Consider the following 24,152-nt stretch of genomic DNA (forward strand, 5'->3'; position numbering starts at 1 on the left):
AACTGTACAGGGTAAATCTGGGTTGGTGTTGCCACTGACAGGCCCACTCACAAAACCAAGCAAGTGAGGATCAGAATAACTGCCAAGTGCTTAAAGGGACACTCAAAAACAGTTAAATGCATAGTTCATGCCCCTGATGTCTCACTGCTTCATTCTCTGCCATTCAGAAGTGAAATCACTTTGTTTACACAGCCCTAGTCACACCTCCCTTCATGTGACTTACACAACCTTCCTCAATACTTCCTGTAAAGCGAGATCTAACATTTAAACTTCCTTTATTGCACATACTGTGTAATTTGGAATTTCTTATCTCCTGCTCTGTTAATAGCCTTCTAGACCATGTAGAAGCATCCTGTGTGTGTGAGATTAAAGTTACATTTACAGGGCAGGATATACAAACTTCTAAAGTAAGTTTAAGATCTGATTGAAAATAAAACCATTTTCTTCATGCAGGGCTGCGTAAAGGGAAACAAAAGTGACTTAACTCCTAAATGGCAGATAACACTGCTTTAATACTTAAGCTTTAATACTTTAAATACGTATTCATATAAATCTTTGGTTTAACAAGGTCATTATTGCAAACCAGTTAAACAATATCTGCTTATCCAAACAAATACCTCATTGAAATTATGAGACACAGACATATCAGATTCTGGAAGCCTTCCAAGCTTTGGCAGTGGTCATTTGCCAGACAGCTGATGTCATTGGACTAGCGTAATAATAGGCTACATTAAATGTGCCCTATTGGGGAGATGAAGATCCATCGGCATCATCTATCTTTTTGATCAGCCATTGATTCTTGCTGTAGTGCAACACTGTATTTTTATGGTTGAGTTATCAAAGTGCCAATAACTATTGAAATCTGCATTATTTTGCTTTTTTAAATGAAAAAAAAAAAAAAAAAAGAGGACTCTCCTACAAAGCAATTTGGCAAGCTAAAGTGCTTTAGAGTTCTGGAGTGTAACTTTTTTTAAAAAAAAATCTTTATTTTTGCAGTGCTCTTAATACATAGCAAACATAAGAAAAGTGCACCTGACATTTCACAAAATTTTGTATAAAGTAAGTATGGTAAATAGTATAAACATAGATCAGACATCCTCAACTAAGGGAGCAGGTGTCAGCGGGTGAAGTTAGCTTGAAATAGCAATCAGATTATACCTGCAAGAGCAGTAATCGCTTTGGTTGTAGAGGGAAATTCAGCTAAATTAAATTGGCTTGGTGTGGGCTTAGGCACTATAATAAGTTATATTCATTTAGATAACACAGATGGACTAATAGAGAACAGAAACAGGAATAAATAACATAGAGCGACATGTGACAGGTTATAGTACACGTGTAGTAGCTCAGGTCGCGGTCAAGGTGGTAAGGCCTTTGACTTCGGCACTGCGGTGCCCGGTACGAATGGCGTTATTCGGTCTACAGTAACTTTAAAGTTTTAATGCTGCCAACCGTCTACAATTATTTGCTCTAAATCAAGTCAGATCTTAACTCTGGCAAAGCATCGTGAGAGTTGCAGGATATAATTCTTGCCCACTTTTATTGCAAACAATCAGATCATTCCATTACAGACACTCGTCCTGCTTTAATATTAAGTGCATTCACAATCGCCGTTCGGTTTCATAATTTCCTCTTTCATCCATACTTAGATAATCCTGTCTATTCATCAACCCGTAGGACAGGTTCACCTGTCTTTTACACAAATACATATTAGCTCTTTTTCTTTCTAAAACCAAACTACGTCACCACCATACCCATCATGTCTCTCATTCTTCTACCAGAACAGCAGAATTATCCTCCCATCCACACTTCCTTTCAAACACCATCGCTAATCAGAGCCCTACATTAGTAACAGGTGGTATAATTAAAGGGACACTGGTGGCCACCTGTGATCTGGGATATACCTGAAATGCTTCACAATGAGTGAAGGTGCACAAGATGATTAGATGCTCACCGTACACAGCAGGATGCCGGCTTTGGTCTGTGTGAACTGCTCAAAGACTTCTGTCCTCTCCTATAAGTTAGAATAGAAACACAAACAGACTGTGAAAAATACTTAGAACGTTACGGAACCACCAGCATTAGGAACTCAAAAACACACACGTTTCTATCAAAGCTATCACACGTGATTGAATCAGTGTTACTCAATAATGAGGTGTGAATTGACAGAAATGTAAAATTAATTTCAAATTGTAGGCCGAAAAACTCAAACTAACATCGAATAGAGAAAATAAAGAATTTCTCCTCAGAGAAATTCCTCTGGGGTACTAATAAGTAGATAGGCTGAGAAAAGGCGAGTGCAACATGTAACACTTAACCATTGTACAGCGCTACGGAATGTGATGGTGCTATATAAATAATAAAATAATAATAATAACGAGGAAGTGAACACTTGATAGTCAAGGATAGGTGTATAAATGATCCAATTGGTAAACCAGCAGGCTTTGTGTTGCCTAAAATGTATTACCCATAAATGATCCTATCCATTTAATATTAAAATAGTGGTCGTATTTTGGTCGGTAGCTTAGAGTCTCTCAATTGTCAAATTGTCAAATGTAAATGAGTACATTGGTTTGAAAAAATATATTCCCAAGTAACTTATGGTCTAATTAGACCTTGAGATAATAGTCTAATTTCAAACCGTGGTGCTCTAGGGTTTATAAGGGACAGTACAACTAAGCTGTTTACTGGCTTAAAGCCACATCAGGGAGCGTACCGTTAGAATCCTGAAAAATTGGATCAGCGGTTGGAAATGGAGCAGCATATAACCCCAAATACTTGGGGCAAACAAATGAAAAAACAAAAATCAACCCCCCCAAAAAATTAAAATATATATATATATATATATATATATTTATTTGTGTGTATTTGGTGATCCATGTATATCAGACTAAATACAGCAATGGTATAGGATACATCAACTTATCCAAATCCCCCAAAAAGCAATTCTGATTAGGACGTCTAAAGAGCTATTGTCCTCATAAGGTAACTGAGTTTCTAACCTCCTCCTCCAGTGAGCTGTGCATACATACTGCTTTACTCGAACTAAGCTCCCAGTTCGACTATTTTGGCCTGTGTATAAATGAATGTACTGTTGTGCGAGTGAGTGGCAAATATACATTAACCCCTTAAGGACCAAACTTCTGGAATAAAAGGGAATCATGTCACGTGTCCTTAAGGGGTTACACCCAATTAGGGGAAAAAGTAAGGAAAAGTTTTTTGTTTTTTTTTAACTGGGTGAGTTCCAATGGGAGAGTTAGGGATCAGAACAAGTAAAACATTAAAAAAAATGACAAGTGTGAACATAGCCTGGGGTTATAGTGAAGACTAGGGGTAATGTATATACTATATAATATACAATAGTAAGCATGATCTATTGGCTGGATTTTTGCTTTTGCACCAATTACGGTCTGTATACAGATATCTAAACGAGTTTTGCAAGTAACAACAAAATTATACAAAAATGATAACATTTTAAATACAAAGTTTTGAACAATTCAAGTAATGGCAGGATTGCGAAGAATTGTATGGCAAAAAAAAAAATCGGTTAATAATAAACAAACGTATGCTTTTTTTTTTAATGTCAGTGTCACATTTTTACACAACTATTCTATAATATTGATTATAATATTTGCATAACCATTCTCATTTGGCGCAACGGTGTCCTGGTGTTTTTTTTTTCCTGGCAATTTTTTCATATGCAGAAATCTCAGATCACGTTACCTACTCTATTGTTTTGGCCTACAATTTGCAATTCTGTTGATCAATTCCAGACAATTCCCAGTTCAGTGAACAAAATTCATGCGAGTCTTAAATATTAGGCAGGTACTTCTATTGAGGTTCTGAACGAGCCTTAAAGATTTACCTGCTCTCGTCCACAAAGGCAGCAAATAATAAAATCAAAATCAAGCAAGGCCATAAAAAAAAGTCAGATAGGGTATACAGGGAAAAGAAAACAAATTTTCAGACCTAAAACCAGGAGTCGATATATATATATATATATATATATGCTGGTAAAGTGGTTAATCTACTAAACAGTGCGTGGGGGGGGGGGGGGGGGAGGAAGGTGGGGAAAAAAATGTAAGCAGTTGCTAAAATTCAACAATAAAAGGAAATGCCAATATACAGATCAGAAATATATGTATCAATGAATGTCCGATTGTATACAAAGGATCATAAATAGTAATCCACATAAAGTATCAGTTTACAAGCGTACACTCCTGCTATAATATAAGCCAGGAAATTGCTTGGGTAGCTGAAATACTCTATATATATATATATTACTGAAGCCCAAGAGTGAATAGAGTATATATACACATGTAAAGTACAAACTCTTACGTGATCATCAAGGTGTTATACGCTTGTTGAAGGATGATCAAATAGATCTATGACTCTCAGAACGTGACCATTTGTTAGAAGCAGATTCATCTGAATCCATAGCTGCAATCCAATCTAATCCCAATATTTTAAAGAAATTAAGCTGACTTTTCATATAAAAAAAAAAAAAAATCAGCCTGACAGCAGCATTGGAGGGGTTAATTGACTGAGTGCTGGGCCTGAGTTGACCAATATCTAAAGGGTTAAATCAGAAGTGTGCGTGTCTCAGTAATAAGACGCCTGTGGTGTTTTATTAAAGGAAACCGCAGCGTGTGTCCTGCGCTATCCCCTGCAGGGAAGATTAAAGAGATCTGGTTACTTGTCCGTTTTCTGCTTTGTCCCAAACTAGTCATGTCCCTTTCAGCCACCGGGGGCGTGACAAAGAGGGAGTTCCTAAAATAACAAGAAAGGAAAAGCAGGATTCTATCAATTTGTTTCAAATGTGAGGTGGACTGCCACCATCTGGGAGTCCCCTGTTTAGTTTCATTAATGCTCCTAATGTGAGGACATCAAGAACTAATTGCCCCCCTAGCCCTGCCCTCCCTGTGAGGCAGCCAGCAAGCACTGCTGTGTGGCTCCTAGCAGCTGGTCGGGAGAGGATTAGCACAAACAAATGCTCGCTGGCGGTGAGGAGAAAAGAGCCCGAGATCATTTCCAGCAGAGCAAAAAGCACAAAACCTGCTGTTTTGGAAAGAGCCATTGTGCGCCCACTCCGTATGGTGTACGGATCCCATTATGGACATTGGTGTCATGCATATGTAATTTTATATCGATCACAGATATAGCTGTATAGCAGGCATGAAGTATAAACCGTGCGGGTACCAGGACAGTAACCACGGGATTTAAATTTACGGGTTTATTCACTGAACTAAAAAGTGTCAGTAATTCAAAGTGAATTAATAGAGAATTTCAAATTGAAGGTCGAATATTCTCCAAATCAATTCTATTTTCAGTCTGGCTATTTTGGCCTAACATTTGAAATTCATTTTGAAATCACTCTGAAAGTGTATGTGCCAGTATAGTAACCATGTGATATAATCATAGCGTATATACCCGTACTGTAACCGTGTCTTATAAACATGGTGTGTATGTACCCGTATTGTAACCGCGTGATATAAACATAGAGTATATACCCGTACTGTAACCGCGTGATATAAACATAGCGTATATACCCGTACTGTAACCGCGTGATATAAACATAGCGTATATACCCGTACTGTAACCGTGTCTTATAAACATGGTGTGTATGTACCCGTATTGTAACCGCGTGATATAAACATAGAGTATATACCCGTACTGTAACTGCGTGATATAATCATAGCGTATATACCCGTACTGTAACCGTGTCTTATAAACATGGTGTGTATGTACCCGTATTGTAACCGCGTGATATAAACATAGAGTATATACCCGTACTGTAACTGCGTGATATAAACATAGAGTATATACCCGTACTGTAACCGTGTCTTATAAACATGGTGTGTATGTACCCGTATTGTAACCGCGTGATATAAACATAGAGTATATACCCGTACTGTAACCGCGTGATATAAACATAGAGTATATACCCGTACTGTAACTGCGTGCTATAAACATAGTGTGTGTATGTACTGTAACTGCGTGATATAAACATAGCGTATGTACCCATACTATAACCGTGTCATATAAACATAGTGTGTATGTACCCGTATTGTAACCGCGTGATATAAACATAGAGTATATACCTGTACTGTAACCGTGTCATATAAACATAGTGTGTATGTACCCATATTGTAACCGCGTGATATAAACATAGCGTATATACCCGTATTGTAACCGCGTGATATAAACATAGCGTATATACCCATATTGTAACTGCGTGATATAAACATAGCGTATATACCCGTATTGTAACCGCGTGATATAAACATAGAGTATATACCCGTACTGTAACCGCGTGATATAAACATAGTGTGTGTATGTACTGTAACTGCGTGATATAAACATAGCGTATGTACCCATACTATAACCGTGTCATATAAACATAGTGTGTATGTACTCATATTGTAACCGCGTGATATAAACATAGCGTATATACCCGTACTGTAACTGTGTCATATAAACATAGTGTGTATGTACCCGTACTGTAAGCGTGTCATATAAACATAGTGTGTGTATGTACTGTAACTGCGTGATATAAACATAGCGCATGTACCCATACTATAACCGTGTCATATAAACATAGTTTGTATGTACCTGTATTGTAACCGCGTGATATAAACATAGAGTATATACCTGTACTGTAACCGTGTCATATAAACATAGTGTGTGTATGTACTGTAACTGCGTGATATAAACATAGCGTATGTCCCCATACTATAACCGTGTCATATAAACATAGTTTGTATGTACCCGTATTGTAACCGCGTGATATAAACATAGCGTATATACCCGTACTGTAACCGTGTCATATAAACATAGTGTGTATGTACCCGTACTGTAAGCGTGTCATATAAACATTGTGTTTGTTCTGGAACTGCGTGATATAAACATAGCGTATGTACCCGTACTGTAACTGTGTCATATAAACATAGTGTGTATGTACCTGTATTGTAACCGTGTCATATAAACATAGTGTGTATGGAGAGCAAAAAACAGGTTGCAAGAGTATTCTGAGAACGGACAGCAACTAAAATAGCCTGCCCTTCGGTGGGGGTCCCCGCTCAAAACTCAAGCTGGTTTTAGCCCATCTTGTGCCATTACAGAGAGAACATATCTGAAGCATATCAGACTGGTCCCACCCATACGGGCAGTCCAGATCCAAAATGCCAGCAAGTTCTCTCTGCACGAGAGACACAGCAACCCCAGATGTACCCGTACTGTAACCGTGTCATATAAACATAGTGTGTGTGTATGTACTGTAACTGCGTGATATAAACAGTGTGTATACCAGTACAATAACCGTGTAACATAAATGTAGTGTGTATGTATCTGTATTGTAACGGCATGATATAAACATAGTGTGTATGTACTTATATTGTAACTGTGTGATATAAACATAGCGTATGTACCCGTACTGTAATCGTGTCATATAAACATAGTGTGTATGTACCCGTACTGTAATCATGTCATATAAACATAGCGTATGTACCCGTACTGTAACTGTGTCACATAAACAGTGGGTGTGTGTATGTATCTGTATTGTAACCGCGTGATATAAACATAGTGTGTATGTACCTATATTGTAACTGTGTGATATAAACATAGCGTATGTACCCGTACTGTAATCGTGTCATATAAACATAGTGTGTATGTACCCGTACTGTAATCATGTCATATAAACATAGCGTATGTACCCGTACTGTAACCGTGTCACATAAACAGTGTGTGTGTGTGTGTATGTACTGTAACTACGTGATATAAACATAGCGTATGTACCTGTACTGTAACCGTGTCATATAAACATAGTGTATGTGTGTGTACTGTAACCGTGTCATATAAAAATAGTGTGTGTGTGTGTGTATGTACTGTAACTGCATAATACAAACAGTGTATGCAACTGTACAGTAATTGCGTGATATAAACATTGTATGTTTATGAACTGCATCCGCGTGATATAAACAGTGAATGAACCTGTACTGTAACAGCGTGATATAAATAGTGTATTGTGACGGAACGCTGGCACTCAGACTGAGTACCTCCGCCAATCGATGCGCCTAGTGCTCACTGAGGACTCCCAGCACTCCAACCGACACCATCAGCACTGCAGAGCCAACTTCCAGCGATGCAGCTGCGCGGGGTCTTGCCGTCTTTGGTATCCTAACTGATGCTGGACGTCCTCACGCTCTGCCCAAGGACATCCAACATCAGTAAAATCTCCATACGAAAGCATCAAAGAAATGCTTTCTGATTGGTAGGGTCTAAGATGCTTGCCGCGCATGCGCATTTGCACTCTCCTCAAATGAAATGAAAAAGGGAGTGAGTACACAAAGGGATTTTTAACCCTTTACATGCAGAGAGGGGAGGTGGTAGAGGGAATTCAGATTTGAATTTCTTACACTATAGAATCCCTTTAACAATGTGTTGGTGCACGCAACCAGTAACAGGGTTATCTACCAAAGTGAGAATTCAAAGAAAATTAGCCAAAATGAAAGCATAGCTGACTGAGACATTTTTCCACTAAACTTCTGGAATAAAAGGGAATCATGACATGTCATGACAGGGGTTAACTACTTTGATCTTAAATTTGAATTCTCACTTTACTAAATAGCCAGGCAAGAAAACCAAGGAAGACTCGTCTTTTAAACCACACACCTGAAAGGGGGGCAAATACAACAAGAAGTGCTGTGACTTATATCCATCCAATACTGCCTCCATCTTACCTATCATTCATGACGGACAATAATAATACAGAATCCTTTTGAAGTGGCTGGGAGCCCCACTCAACACTGAATTATGATTGGGCTAAATTCAGCCTATCAAAATGCCAGGAGTGCTTATAAAAAAGAAAGAATCACAGGCACTCCGAGTTCAAGCCGCAGGCAGTTTTATTGTAACAAAATGCAACGCAACGTTTCGACCGTAAAGCATGAAAAAGACCTTTACGGTCGAAACGTTGCGTTGCATTTTGTTACAATAAAACTGCCTGCGGCTAGAACTCGGAGTGCCTGTGATTCTTTTTTTTTTTACATATGATTCTGGGATTGCTGGTCCTGATCCGGAGCACCCGTGGCCGCTGGGTTTGAGTGCGGTTCCCACTATCTACTCTGCTTAGGAGTGCTTATAAAGGCACACAGATGGTTTTCTGCAATTCTGGAAAGAGTTCCCTAACTCAGGATATCTGACTGCAGATTAATTAATTATTTTGTGTTTGGCAGCATCTAATTTTTTTAGTGTAGTTGTGCCTTTATGGTTTTAATAAATCACACATGATAGGGATAAAGCTGAAGATCTACAAAAATGAGCTGTAAATAGCGTAATATTGTTAGGGAAATACAGTCTGTGCTACTGTTCTCACACTCACAAGATGGATAGAAACGTAGAATGTGAAGGCAGATAAGAACCATTCGGCCCATCTAGTCTGCCCAATTTTCTGAATACCTTATCTTATATTTAGGATAGCCTTATGCCTATCCTACGCATGCTTAAACTCCCTCACTGTGTTAACTTCTACCACTTCAGCTGGAAGGCTATTCCATGCATCCACTAACCTCTCAGTAAAGTAATACTTCCTGTTATTATTTTTAAACCTTTGTCCCTCTAATTTAAGACTATGTCCTCTTGTTGTGGTAGTTTTTCTTCTTTTAAATATATTCTCCTCCTTTACTGTGTTGATTCCCTTTATGTATTTAAATGTTTCTATCATATCCCCCCTGTCTCGTCTTTCCTCCAAGCTATACATGTTAAGATCCTTTAACCTTTCCTGGTAAGTTTTATCCTGCAATCCATGAACCAGTTTAGTAGCCCTTCTTTGAACTCTCTCTAAGGTATCAATATCCTTCTGAAGATATGGTCTCCAGTACTGCGTACAATACTCCAAGTGAGGTCTCACCAGTGTTCTGTACAATGGCATGAGCACTTCCCTCTTTCTACTGCTAATACCTCTCCCTATACAACCAAGCATTTTGCTAGCATTTCCTGCTGCTCTATTACATAGCCTGCCTACCTTTAAGTCCTCAGAAATAATCACCCCTAAATCCATTTCCTCAAATATTCTGTACTCTGCCCTTGGGTTTTTACATCCAAGATGCATTATCTTGCACTTATCCACATTAAATGTCAGTTGCCACAACTCTGACCATTTTTCTAGTTTGCCTAAATCATTTTCCATTTGGCTTATCCCTCCTTGAACATCAACCCTGTTACATATCTTAGGATGAGAGTCAAGCGCTTCAGGATGCCCTCCCCAGTAATTGTAGAGGCCAGCAGAAACCACGCCCTTTTTGGTCTGTGATCTCTGCTGATTCTACCAATTCATCAAGACTCCAGGTGGATATCAAAACAAATTCATTAAAATATTTCTACACACCAGTAAAAATATATCAAATCATCGGTCTTCTCCAAATTCACCATAAAAGCATTTCAAACAAAATGGAGGATACATACATACATATGTATACATATGTTTGAAATGCTTTTATGGTGAATTTGGTCCCTTAGTAAGTCCAGTGTGTACAAATATTTTAATAAATTTGTTTTGATACCTAACTAGAGCGTTTGGGGAATTTGCAGACTCTGCAGAGATCACGTGCCGAAAAAGAGCATGTGGGTTCATCTGGACACCCACAAATACTTGGGTGGGTGGGGTGGCACCTTTAAGCGCTTGACTCTCATCTATCTTGTGAGTGTAGAATAGTAGTTCGGATTGTATTTTCACTTCATGGCGTATATACAGGGATATCAATACATTTTAAAAACTAAAAAGACAGACAAAACCTACTTAAGACAAAGAGGGAGACTTACCTCTTGTTTCATGTTCCCGTGCAGCCGTAGGAAGACCAAGGGGTCTTTTTTGGAGTGTATGGGAGTAAGGACTTTGCAGAATAGAGTAAAGTAAAACTCCACCAGCTCACAACTTGCGAAGAACACAATCATCTTTGGTTTCCTTGCGCACTACAGAAGAGTTCATTAACAGGTGGGTTATTTCTTCATGTGATTAGAGAGACAGATAGATACATTACGTGGAATTTGCAGAATGAATGAATTTTGCTACTGTCTGATGGCCACAGTGCCTCATGTAAAGAAAGTTCACAGGACACTTGACAATATCTGCTTTCTGATAATGTGCGACTGTAACTAAGCTATTTCAGTGTCCACATTGGGACACAACAGCCTATCAGAGTCTAAATATTGGTCTACAGGTACTCAAATAAAACCAGGACTCTCAGTCTGAAAGTTGGGCTCTGAGTGAAACTGGTTTAATCTAAGAGGGATAGTGTTGTGTCGCTCTGCCCACTCACCCGCCTTATAGGAGGAAATTATTATCATTATACGATCAAACTATATATCAATAATCATTATTTGTCACAGTAAAGGAGGAGACTATATTTAAAAGAAGAAAAACTACCACAACAAGAGGACATGGTCTTAAATTAGATGGGCAAATGTTTAAAAATAATATCAGGAAGTATTACTTTACTGAGAGGGTAGTGGATGCATGGAATAGCCTTCCAGCTGAAGTGGTAGAGGTAATCACAGTAAAGGAGTTTGAGCATGCGTGGGATAGGCATAAGGCTATCTTAGCTATAAGATAAGGCCAGGGACTAATGATGAGTATTTAGAAAATTGGGCAGACTAGATGGGTCGAATGGTTCTTATCTGCCGTCACATTCTATGTTTCAATTTTGGCAGATTTTAACAAATCTAAATGAGTTTTTGCCAGCTCTTTCACCAGGCACTCTTAGTAGAACAATGATCGGTAATGTGGCAAGAAAGAAAATAGATCTCACCTTCCATTTTTCCATAAGAAATGCAGCCAGTGTGACCAGTTTCAGCTTGATTGGGACCACCACTGCATGCTGGCAGAGCTGCTCGGGCATGGCAAAACTTGATATTTCCCCAGTGGCCTCAACCGACTCAGGTTTCACAGTCAACTTCTTTTCACACTGGGCATCATCGGTGACGGTCACACTGACCGGATCGTGCAAACTGATGTCAGCTAAACGAGTCACTCCTTAATAGATTAAAAAAAACATTCACCTTATTAACAGCAACTTTTTCCTCGCACTGTTCATTTTGCATAGATAAACAATGCATGTATGAGTACTGATACTTATACAGGGGGTTATGTATACTTTGAGGATTAAGACTTAAAAATATCAAAATAGCACCATGGTCCTCTGCTCCTGAAACTGTGGTTTTTCCAGTTTTACTAATACAAATGTTGGATTCTGACCCTCAAGCTCTTCTCTGAATGGAACTCATTCCAAGGCTAAATTAAATTCTTCCAGATTCTAAAGAAGCCTTTAAACTAAAAACCACGTAAAACCTCTAGATTCAAGATCCACCTAATTCATAGGTTCCACCCATCTCTCTCTCTGCCTGCAGTTGAAGATATTATTGCCATGGACCTGACTAACAAGCTCTTCAAGTATACACAGGGACACCACATGCGAAACCCTGAGGAACCTGGACCTCAACTCCCAACATGTATTTGCTCCAAGTCATTCTATTTTGACAGCCGAGTTTGTCTGATGTCCCTCCATCCCGAATATCGAAGGAAAATACCTGCTTTTCAGGTATGCTATAAACAGAAAATCTTTATTGAGGGGCATGGGCAGCCCAGAACACAAGTAAAGTAATGTTTCAGCCCTTCTTGAATTCATCTTATATTACATAATTAAGGCTAGGAAGATTGAAACAGTGTATATTTTTATTGTGTACCAGGCTCACTATGCCTTGTATAAATATTTCCTGTTTATTAGCACCTTCGATGGGATGCCTGTCTCTTACTTAGAAAGTGTTTTTCTCCCCTCCTTCCCTTAGTTGAACTAACTCTGCCTCCCAATAAAATAAATATTGCTTGTTTTTTTAAATTCCCACCCCCTCTCCAGTTCCTATTGTGCACATGCACTGAGTTGCTAAAGGATAGGAGCGCTTCCTCTAGGGGACAATGCTCTTTGGATTGGGCTAAAAGGCTACCTACCAGTACTTTGAACCCATCCACCCCTCTTTTCAAAGAGCACTTTATTTTCAGCATGGAAGTCATTTCTTGTTATCAGCACAATACACATTATACAACCCATATTGCATAAAGAGTAATGCACATTGTATATTGCCGAACTTCTCACCTTGGCTCAGGGTGGCAGACAGGAGGACATTCTGTCTCTCCTGGCACTGGGAATTGACTGCGTTTAGTATAGCGGTGATGTCCTTTTCAAAGCCCAGATCCAAGATTCTGAAATCAGATGTGTTCATAAATAAGCAATACAATACTGGAAACTAAAAACGGCACAACCCAATGGAATAGGATTTGGGGAAGTTGAAGATCAAAGAATCAGAAACAATTTAGCAGAAGAGTAGCACCCTCTCCACGATTGGAGAAAAGGACTTGGTACTTTCACTGCGATCTACTTCCACAAGGGTTTTTCTCTAAAGTGAGAATTCAAAATTTAGGCCAACATAGCCGAATCTGGAAACGTTTCTAAGTCAGTCCGGCTACTTTGGCTTTAAATTCACTTTAGTGAGTAACCCTGTCATACTTAGGGCTGGATTCTACTACAAGGCATAGCTAATAATATAGCATTTTATCCCACTTGAGAAAAAATGCTACTCAGTTACAAAAGATAAGCTTATCTTGTTTTTAACGAATATAGCTCATAGCTTGAGATTTATCAGGTAAAAGAGATGCAGGTGAGAGAAATTATACAAATTTCCACGGGGATAATTCCCAATTCCGTAATTTGTCCCAGATTAGCACGTCTTTGTATACACTTGAAATGAAAAGCTTTCAAGGCAAAGTCTTGGGTATGCATATTATAGTTAGATACACACTAATACAAGCTTAAAAAAAAAAAAACATCCATCAAGTTCAGCCACAGTTTGAAGTACTTCCAATTTTGCAACAAATTTGGAAAAAAAAAATACTCTGGACCCCAGTTAGATCCCTCCTTGGATGTAGAAGCTGTTTCCACACATATTAAAAATGATATCCCTGGGCTAAGCAACTGAACTGAATGGCCGCATGGTATCCGAGCTCCGGGACACGGCTAGAGGTTTCGATATTTTACCGAAGCAAAACCCGATCGAGAAAACTGAAGAGGCGGGAGTGAGATCCACACCACATCATGGGTCGGAAAAATAAAAAAATAAAAGCCGACAAGCCTCATCTTAGCCAGGATATTGGCATTCTCCTCCGACAGGCCCACCAGACCAGCAGGCCCAATATGGCCGATTACTCCGGGGCCTATTCAGACCTGTCCGACGAACTATCGCTGGACGAGGAGGTGGACATGGCGCCGGCGAGACCACCGCCAGCCGTAACACCGCTCAGCCCAGACAAGGATCCGGTGACAACAGCGGTGCTAAAGGACCTACTGGCAGGCTTGCAACAAACCATACTGGCAGATATGGCGAACCTGCGTGCGGACCTCCGGGGCCTGACAGGCCGGCTGGGTGCGGTAGAAACAACTGCAGGTGCACATACACAGCAAATAACCGCCATGCAACAAACCATACTGGGGCTCAAAAGGCAAAATGACTTATATGAAGCCAGATTTGAAACGATGGAGGATGCCAGACGCAAAAGCAACTTGAAAATTAGAGGGGTCCCGGAAACCATACAATCTGAGGAGTTGCCTCATATGCTGAGACGCCTCGCAGCGGCACTACTACCCCCGAGACAGGCTAAGTCCCTGTTCGTGGAGGACTGCTTCCGCATCCCGAAGGCACCCCAGGCTCCAACAACGGCCCCAAGAGACTTAATAGTCCGCTTACGCAGCGAACGGGACAAGGCAGCAATGCTCGTAGCCCTCAAGAACAAAGACCCCTACACCTTCGAAGGAATGCAGCTTACCTTCTACCCAGATTTGTCTGGGGGTACCTTGGCGTGGCGGAGAACCCTTAGACCCTGCACCACCATTCTCCGGCTGAACGGCGTACAATACCGCTGGCGGCACACGAGAACCCTGCTGATCTTCCAAGGAGAAACGCAACATACAGTCCGCGACATCGCTGAAGCAACGGCCGTAATGCGCACACTGGGACTACCGATAGAATCACTGCCGTCAGGCGAACCTCACAGAGGAGGCATCGCAAAGCAACACTGGGATCCGGCGAAGGTGACCGTGTTCGTCCCACGTCAGTCCCCTACGGCCCGACGACCAGAAGGGGCTACCTGAACTCTCAGTACTGCCATGTTATTTAAACTTATATGCAACTACCCTAAGTTACCCCTCCTTGACAAACTATATTAGCCCTGTTGATGTTTTTCTAGTTTCAGCAACCCAGCAGCGCACACTCACTCCCATAGTCAGGTTACATGACTCCCAACTTGTTCTCGACTGACCCTCCAGCTGACCGGCGCAAGCAGCCCCTACACCAGGCGCTGCACCTCTAGTGCCAATGACAGACCAAACTCACCGCACACCGAAGCTCAAAAGGGCTCACACTCAGATACCATGGCTTTGACATGCAACACGAGCATAGGTACATAGGCTTTACCCGCGAGACGCAACCGGTGGTCAAGACTGGCACTTAGCACACAATAGGTCTGTTAGTCATTATAGACACCCAACTCACACCCTGTGGGGCAAGCATAATCTCTTAGAGCGGCAGCCACACGACACACTCATACAAATAAAAAATGTGCAGAATCTCTCTATGCCACTTTGTACATGTATACGTATGTTGAACCCTGGACTGCTATTGTGGCACCACGGGCCCGTTTGTTAACCTGCGCACTACAAAAATAAAGAATATAAAAAAAAAAAAAAATATGATATCCCTGAATATTGTGTTTTTGCAAGTAATATTGTGTTTTTGCTGTTTAAACATCTGTACAGACTCTGATAAAACCACCACTTTAGGCAGAGAAATCTTTATTGTTCTTACTGTAAAAAAACCAAAAACCCTTTCCTTTGCCTTAGATAAAATCTCCTTTCTTCCAGTCTAAATGCGTCACCTTGTGTACTATGTTTAGTCCAGTTTATGAATAGATTTCCAGACAATGGCTTGTATTGGACCCAAATATATTTGTATAATGCTATCATATGCCCTATTGGGGGAAAATCTAAGTAGATCACATCCACTGCAACACCCTGATCTATACTTCTACTTACATTCTTGTAGAATGCAATTTTAAAAGTTAGTTTGAAATGACCTGTTTCATTAAACCATGCAGAGGTTTTCTAATAATGTTTTTCCTGATGAATTCCTGAAAATTATCCCTTAACAACCCTTCAAATATAAATCAAGACTTTGTTGAAAATTGGTTTGGTTTAAAAGTAAGGGGCATAGTTAAGCTCAGTGTTAAGCAGGTCAAAACCTACACAACACAACTACCCCCGGCTTCTGTTCTTGCCATCAAAGGTTGGTCAGATTGGGACTGGTTATACAGAAACGAAATGTCCATGTTATCACATTAACGGCTATGGGGCTGAGTTTTGGGTCCCCATTTGTTTGTCAAAACTTGATATTATAAAAAATAAAACAAGTTTCCTTCCATGCACCACAACCACTACAATAAAAATGTTATGATATTTAGAGTATGCCTTTAAGAGATGTAATTAAGAAAAATATGTTCAGCTGTTGATCTTCCCCTAAGCTAGAGGTATCTGCTATAATAAGTGCATGATCATAGTTATCAAGTTAATAGGACGTGAGTGGATGAGCATATATCCGGCAGCATTAAATAGTGTTCATGTTTGAGGGTGAGCAAACACTCATTATGGCAGCCATATGGTGATATGGAAGTATAAATTACAAAGTGTTAATTATGCACTGGTACATGTTATGTTGAAATATTTTTACGCTAAAATGATAGATCACCATTTTAAGATACTAACCTATCAGCTTCATCTACTATCAGCCATCGGACACGTGCAAAGTGGATGCTTTTGGTAAACTTGATGTGGTCTAGCAACCTCCCAGGAGTGGAAATAAGAATATTGATACCCTTTCGTAACCTGTGGGACATAAAACACAACATTATCCCAAAATGGCCACTAACCTTTGCTTTGCAAACAACCCGGTCTTACACAAATTTCTATATGAGTACAGGAAGTTACAGGAAACACACATTCAAATATAGAATTATTTCATAATGATTGGGGACCGTCTACTCTCTAGACTTCTTTTTTATACGATTAGTCATGAATGAACTATTTATTGTAGGATAGAGATTTTTACTGTTACCTGGCCTTTTCTGATTTCCTCTTTTCTCCACCCATCAACACACCAGGTACAATCCAAGTGAAGGGCTGGAAACAAAAGCAGTTACAATTAGTTTACTGTTCCAAATGATGATCCCTAGCGCTGGGCTTAAATAGAACAAATGCTTACTGGTGTTCTGGTAGACATAATTAACAGCAAGACTATTAGCAGTGCAAAGTAATAGAGGTATATTCTGGAAACAAATTAAAGCGTTACTCAAAAAAACCATGACCACTTCAGGGATTTGAAGTGGTTATGGTGGTAGGAGTCTGTATATACAGAGTCATTTGCTCTCATGTGCCGGAGCTAGTTAAATTTCCTGCACACATGACGAATGTCAATTCTGTGCGTTAAATATGTCCGTCAGCAGCGTGCACAGCACCCTGGCAACACACGTTTTGAGCTTCCCCTGGAAGAGAAAGGGGTTTTCTCCCTTCCTTCCCTTAGTTGAACTAACTCTGACTCCCAATAAAAAAAAATATTGCTTGTTTTTTTAAATTCCCATCCCCTCTCCAGTTCCTATTGTGCACACACACTGAGCCGGCGCAAGGCCCTGGCTAACATCAGGAAGGTGCGTAAAAGGCAGCTTTGGGAGCCTTGACCAGCATTGGCTTTTTAGGTGAGTATAATTTTGTTTTTTTTGTTGTTGCAGGTTTATAGCACATTTTAAAAAGCCCAATAGTGCATTTTACATAGAAAAAGGTCCTCTCATAAAGGGTTGGAGAAACCTTCAAGGTTTGGGAGCTGTACTATAGTAAAAAATATCCAAGATGGGGATGATGAAAGGTATAAGAGCCCCCCAGACCTAAAGGTGTAGCTTCTAAAGTCATATATGTTTGACGATTTAAGAAACATTAGAAAAAACTAAACATATTAAAGGAGTTGGTTATCTTCTCCACCTAAAAGTTTTTTTGTTTTGTTTTTATGTCTTTATTGGATATCCCCCATCGTGTATAGCCTGTAAAAAAAATGCATGGTTACTGGGTTTGTTGTGAAAGGCTGAAAAGAAGCACAGACAATAAAACGTGGTTTATATCCCTCCATTTTAAAATAGAGCTGCATGCCCCTTAGCTCCACCCATTCCCGCACATCCACCAGTAGTCTCACCTTTAGTAACTTCTGAATAGTGTTGAAACTTTGCAAAGCCAGCTGGGAATAAAATAAAGAAAACAAATCGGATTAGAGAGGTCTTCAATGGCCCAGATTATACAGGATTGCAAGTTTTATACCAAAAAGCGGAGCTGGAGTTTAGTAACTCAGGCACTTCGGACAAAACATTAGCAAATCCATTTTTTTTTTTTTTTTAATCTTTCTGCAGTTGCTGGTTTAGTAAATAAACCCAATTTACTACACGTCTCTAGTTTACCTAAATAGTTTGCCATTTGGCTTATCCCTCCTGGAACATTAACCCTGTTACATATCATCAGCAAAAAGACACCTTACCATCAAGACCTTCTGCAATATAAAAATCTTAACGAGAAAGTACAGATCCCTGAAATCATTCTCTTTAATATTTTTTATTAGTGATATTGCAGAAGGTCTTGATGGTAAGGTATGTCTTTTTGCTGATGATACTAAGATATGTAACAGGGTTAATGTTCCAGAAGGGATAAGCCAAATGGCAAATGATTTAGGTAACCCAAGGGCAGAGTACAGAATATTTGATAGAGTCCTAACCTCAACATCTGAGGAAAAGGATTTAGGGGTGATTATTTCTGATGACTTAAAGGTAGGCAGACAATGTAACAGAGCAGCAGGAAATGCTAGCAGAATGCTTGGTTGTATAGGGAGAGGTATTAGCAGTAGAAAGAGAGAAGTGCTCATGCCATTGTACAGAACACTGGTGAGACCTCACTTGGAGTATTGTACACAGTACTGGAGACCATATCTTCAGAAGGATATTGATACTTTAGAGGGAGTTCAGAGAAGGGCTACTAAACTGGTTCATGGATTGCAGGATAAAACTTACCAGGAAAGGTTAAAGGAACTTAACATGTATAGCTTGGAGGAAAGACGAGACAGGGGGGATATGATAGAAACATTTAAATACATAAAGGGAATCAACACAGTAAAGGAGGAGACTATATTTAAAAGAAGAAAAACTACCACAACAAGAGGACATAGTCTTAAATTAAAGGGGCAAAGGTTTAAAAATAATATCAGGAAGTATTACTTTACTGAGAGGGTAGTGGATGCATGGAATAGCCTTCCAGCTGAAGTGGCAGAGGTTAACACAGTGAGGGAGTTTAAGCATGTGTGGGATAGGCATACGGCTATCCTAACTATAAGATAAGGCCAGGGACTAATTAAGTATTTAGAAAATTGGGCAGGCTAGAATCTGCCGTCAGGTTCTATGTTCATATAGAGTTGCTGGGTTCAATAGAAATCAGGAAATCATTGATATTAGAGCACACTTCACGAATAGCCCAAGTTTTCTCAACTTCATGTGCAGCATACCATTCTTTGAATTTAGAAAAAATGTCAGATGCGGGGGAACCCAGAAAGTGCTCAGGTGTAATTTTGAGACTTAGACAGTAGCTCCCATTATGATCGATCAGTAAACTGTAACAGGCCTGCTGTTAATGAACTATAATTCTCTCCAACATTCAGTATACTTGGCTGAGAGTGATGGGGATTGTAAACAATAAGCCATGATATTATTTTGCACACCACAAAAGCTCCAATAAATGGTAAAGATGACTATCCACCTTTACTACTAAACATACACCTTTTTTTTAAGAGAGCAAGTTAGGACAATTGGACACCAATGAGAAGTGGAGAAAGCCATATATGTTGTTCTATCTAATCAAACTGGAATATTTTGTGTTGTTTTAGAAATTACAATCTTAGTTTGTCCAAAATATCTCACCTCTCTGGTTGGAACCAAGACGAGGGCATATGGTCCATCACTGCGCTGTGGAGACAAATGTCACCTAATTTAACAGATTCCTCAATAAATAGTCCAAAAACGTCAACAGGACTAAATTAATACTAAATTAATGAACACATTATTATTTAACATTCTTTTTTTTTTGTTTGTTTTAAATAGATCATAGTGTTGCATTATATTTAAAAATAAATGTGTGGATCCAATTTATATTTATATAAAGGGACTTTTGAGGCAGTATAATTACGACTTGGACTGGGCGCAAGTGATGAGCAAAGAATGCCAGGCTATCACTAACTTCACAATTACCGTCAGCACGAATTTATATGTATCGGAACATCTGCCTTTTTTGAGTACAATAAGAGGCAGAGAAAAACATTCCTGATGTAGTATTTCAGAACATGAAACTTCAAGTTGCTCTTAAAGGCTCTGAAACACACACACACACACACACAAAATAAAAACAAAAACAAAAAAACTCAAAACAACAAACTAAAAAGATTTAGCATTTCTATAAATTCACCTTGATTTTGGGGGTGTCTCCCTGCAGTGACTGAACTACTGGAATCCCATAAGCCAAAGTTTTTCCTGCAAAACAAAATTGTCAGTCAACTGATAAAAAAAAAAAGAAAGCAACAAGAATATCTAAATCACACATAAAAGTATTTGCCACACATAACTGTGGTCCTGAGTGTCAGCAATATGGATAAAAGGGCAGCGTTGTGACTAGACTGTCTTGATGTTTACATAAAAATAAATAAGTAATGCACACAGTGACATGATCAGGTGACCCATATTGATTCCAGAGGGCAGGAGCCGTGGTTGTGCCTTTAATTGTATCAACGCTTTTAATTGGTGAACAGGATACACAGGATACGCCAATATGATAGATCATAAAAATTTTTATCAGTATATTGCATTGACTTATGAACTAATCTGCCACCATTCTTTCACTAAATCTTACGAAGCTCACCAGAGCCTGTCTGTGATCGGACCATGGCGTCTTTTCCTGACAGAAGAGCAGGGATCGTCAACTTCTGAACGCTGGAATAAAACCACAAATAAGTACAATAAACAGAAAATAAACATGGGCGAGGGGGACCAGTAAAAAAAAATAAAAACGGTACCCAGGTCAACCTATAGGCCAGTCAACTGCAAATCACATTCTCTCACATATGCATGGTGCTAGGAGGGCTGAAAACAAAAAGAGAGTGGACCTCAAGAGGCCCCAAAAAGGCTTTTTTTTTATGTATTGTCCCCACAGCTCCACCCAAAACCAAAAGTCATCAGAATGGAACCTTGGGTTCACTCCTATCCCACAAGTCATCAGAATGGAACCTTGGGTTCACTCCTATCCCACAAGTCATCAGAATGGAACCTTGGGTTCACTCCTATCCCACAAGTCATCAGAATGGAACCTTGGGTTCACTCCTATCCCACAAGTCATCAGAATGGAACCTTGGGTTCACTCCTATCCCACAAGTCATCAGAATGGAACCTTGGGTTCACTCCTATCCCACAAGTCATCAGAATGGAACCTTGGGTTCACTCCTATCCCACAAGTCATCAGAATGGAACCTTGGGTTCACTCCTCTCCCACAAGTCATCAGAATGGAACCTTGGGTTCACTCCTCTCCCACAAATCATCAGAATGGAACCTTGGGTTCACTCCTATCCCACAAGTCATCAGAATGGAACCTTGGGTTCACTCCTATCCCACAAGTCATCAGAATGGAACCTTGGGTTCACTCCTATCCCACAAGTCATCAGAATGGAACCTTGGGTTCACTCCTATCCCACAAGTCATCAGAATGGAACCTTGGGTTCACTCCTATCCCACAAGTCATCAGAATGGAACCTTGGGTTCACTCCTATCCCACAAGTCATCAGAATGGAACCTTGGGTTCACTCCTCTCCCACAAGTCATCAGAATGGAACCTTGGGTTCACTCCTCTCCCACAAATCATCAGAATGGAACCTTGGGTTCACTCCTATCCCACAAGTCATCAGAATGGAACCTTGGGTTCACTCCTATCCCACAAGTCATCAGAATGGAACCTTGGGTTCACTCCTATCCCACAAGTCATCAGAATGGAACCTTGGGTTCACTCCTATCCCACAAATCATCAGAATGGAACCTTGGGTTCACTCCTATCCCACAAGTCATCAGAATGGAACCTTGGGTTCACTCCTATCCCACAAGTCATCAGAATGGAACCTTGGGTTCACTCCTCTCCCACAAGTCATCAGAATGGAACCTTGGGTTCACTCCTCTCCCACAAGTCATCAGAATGGAACCTTGGGTTCACTCCTCTCCCACAAATCATCAGAATGGAACCTTGGGTTCACTCCTATCCCACAAGTCATCAGAATGGAACCTTGGGTTCACTCCTATCCCACAAGTCATCAGAATGGAACCTTGGGTTCACTCCTATCCCACAAGTCATCAGAATGGAACCTTGGGTTCACTCCTATCCCACAAGTCATCAGAATGGAACCTTGGGTTCACTCCTATCCCACAAGTCATCAGAATGGAACCTTGGGTTCACTCCTATCCCACAAGTCCACGTATGGGTGGGCATGTGGCTACTAACCTTTCCCAGTTGACAAACTGGCCAAACAGTAATTCATACTCAAGCAAATACTAAAGACTCTCTCTATTAGGTTACGATGGGTCTATGTAAAACGACGGATATGGGAGCCATTGCTCTAGGAGACAATCACCTGGTCATATGGGTCATATTCATCACAGTGTTGATTGTAGACACCTATCAAGGTTAAATATTAAAGTGTGAATTAATTTCAGTCTAATAAAAAGGAAGAACATTCTCAGAATTGACGAGGGAATTGCACCAACTATAGAAATTGAACATTTTTCTGACTTAGCCACTTTTCCAGCACAGTTTTTGGACTAAAATGTGCAATTGCCTATTTCTAGGGAAATCCAGGATAATAACTCCAATCAGGGAGTTTATAAAGAAAGAGGGCTAAACAAATACTTTCTTTCAGCACTTGAAATTAATGAGAAATTATAATCTTATACATCCTACCCTTGACGATATTCCATTAGGAATGGGGTATAGATAGTATTATTGCCTAAATAAATTATGCTCATTTTTTCCATCTCAGAAAGATTGAAAAGCTGGACTGTCTATAGGAACTGAACTATGGATTTTAAACAGGTTCTAGGGAAAGGAATAGAAGTACGGTTTCCTAATAGGGATAGCTTAACATTATTTCATGACCCACTGTGGCCCAGGTGAACTTGTCAAAATCAACTAGCCCAGAGTAACTAGGTGGATGTCAAGTTAGAATTCGATATATATTTATATAAAATAGTGTTAATGCATTAAACTCTAAATTAATGCAAACTGAAACCTGGGTAACAAATTTGAGGGGTGAAAAAAGTCAGCAAATTTGGAAACATGATCCAAGAGCTAGTCATATTGTCAGAAAAGTGTCCCATTTGTAGTGTAGTGTCTACCTACCTACCTCTGCTCAGGAGCCAATAAAAAAAAAAAAAAAAGAGCTTAAGAAAACTATTTTAGAATTATCATTTTAATGACATGTTCTAGGAATACTTTTAGTCAGTATATAATTAAGATGCAATAACCACAAAATGCCACCATGTCAGGCTTGCATGAACGATACACTACTTGAATATCTTCAAAATACATCGAACACTTTATAATAGTACACAAAATTCAGGAAAGACTATACAAATGGTATAAATATCTTATTGGAAGGTAGTGTGGAAGCTGTGGAACAGCCGAATTTCACATTTAATGCAAAAGCATGTTTTGAGGGACCTGTCTGAGGACCATCTGGGCTGTAATTAGGACTACTGACCAGATGTGGATGTAGGCCCAACTCGGAGAACGAATCCAAAGAGAAAACCTCTTCCTGCAACTGTTTCACTTTTGGCCTGAAGAAAAAAAAGAACGTAAAGTACTAAGAACCTGTCAGCAACAATTATTATAAGACATCTCACAATTATCCTTAATAGAGGGAAAACAAACTGTGCTGTCCGGGATACATTGAG

The 24,152-nt window shown here is 39.8% G+C and overlaps 1 protein-coding gene across 1 annotated transcript in view; it reads right to left on the reverse strand.

The window, feature by feature from the left end:
• The window catches only part of DDX31 (DEAD-box helicase 31), a 68,618-nt gene that overhangs the window by 40,205 nt on the left and 4,261 nt on the right, over positions 1 to 24,152 (reverse strand). Inside the window, exons 3-14 of the mRNA XM_063432488.1 lie at positions 23,960 to 24,035; positions 22,835 to 22,878; positions 21,084 to 21,154; positions 20,634 to 20,698; positions 20,093 to 20,137; positions 18,331 to 18,372; positions 17,206 to 17,270; positions 16,857 to 16,976; positions 13,143 to 13,249; positions 11,802 to 12,025; positions 10,816 to 10,965; positions 1,952 to 2,011 (exon numbers count right to left, since the gene is read on the reverse strand). Coding sequence (XP_063288558.1) covers positions 1,952 to 2,011; positions 10,816 to 10,965; positions 11,802 to 12,025; positions 13,143 to 13,249; positions 16,857 to 16,976; positions 17,206 to 17,270; positions 18,331 to 18,372; positions 20,093 to 20,137; positions 20,634 to 20,698; positions 21,084 to 21,154; positions 22,835 to 22,878; positions 23,960 to 24,035 — 1,069 coding nt within the window. The remainder of the gene's footprint in view (positions 1 to 1,951; positions 2,012 to 10,815; positions 10,966 to 11,801; positions 12,026 to 13,142; positions 13,250 to 16,856; positions 16,977 to 17,205; positions 17,271 to 18,330; positions 18,373 to 20,092; positions 20,138 to 20,633; positions 20,699 to 21,083; positions 21,155 to 22,834; positions 22,879 to 23,959; positions 24,036 to 24,152) is intronic.

This window comes from Pelobates fuscus, chromosome 9 (genome assembly GCF_036172605.1).
Source record: "Pelobates fuscus isolate aPelFus1 chromosome 9, aPelFus1.pri, whole genome shotgun sequence".
Lineage (NCBI taxonomy): Eukaryota > Metazoa > Chordata > Amphibia > Anura > Pelobatidae > Pelobates > Pelobates fuscus.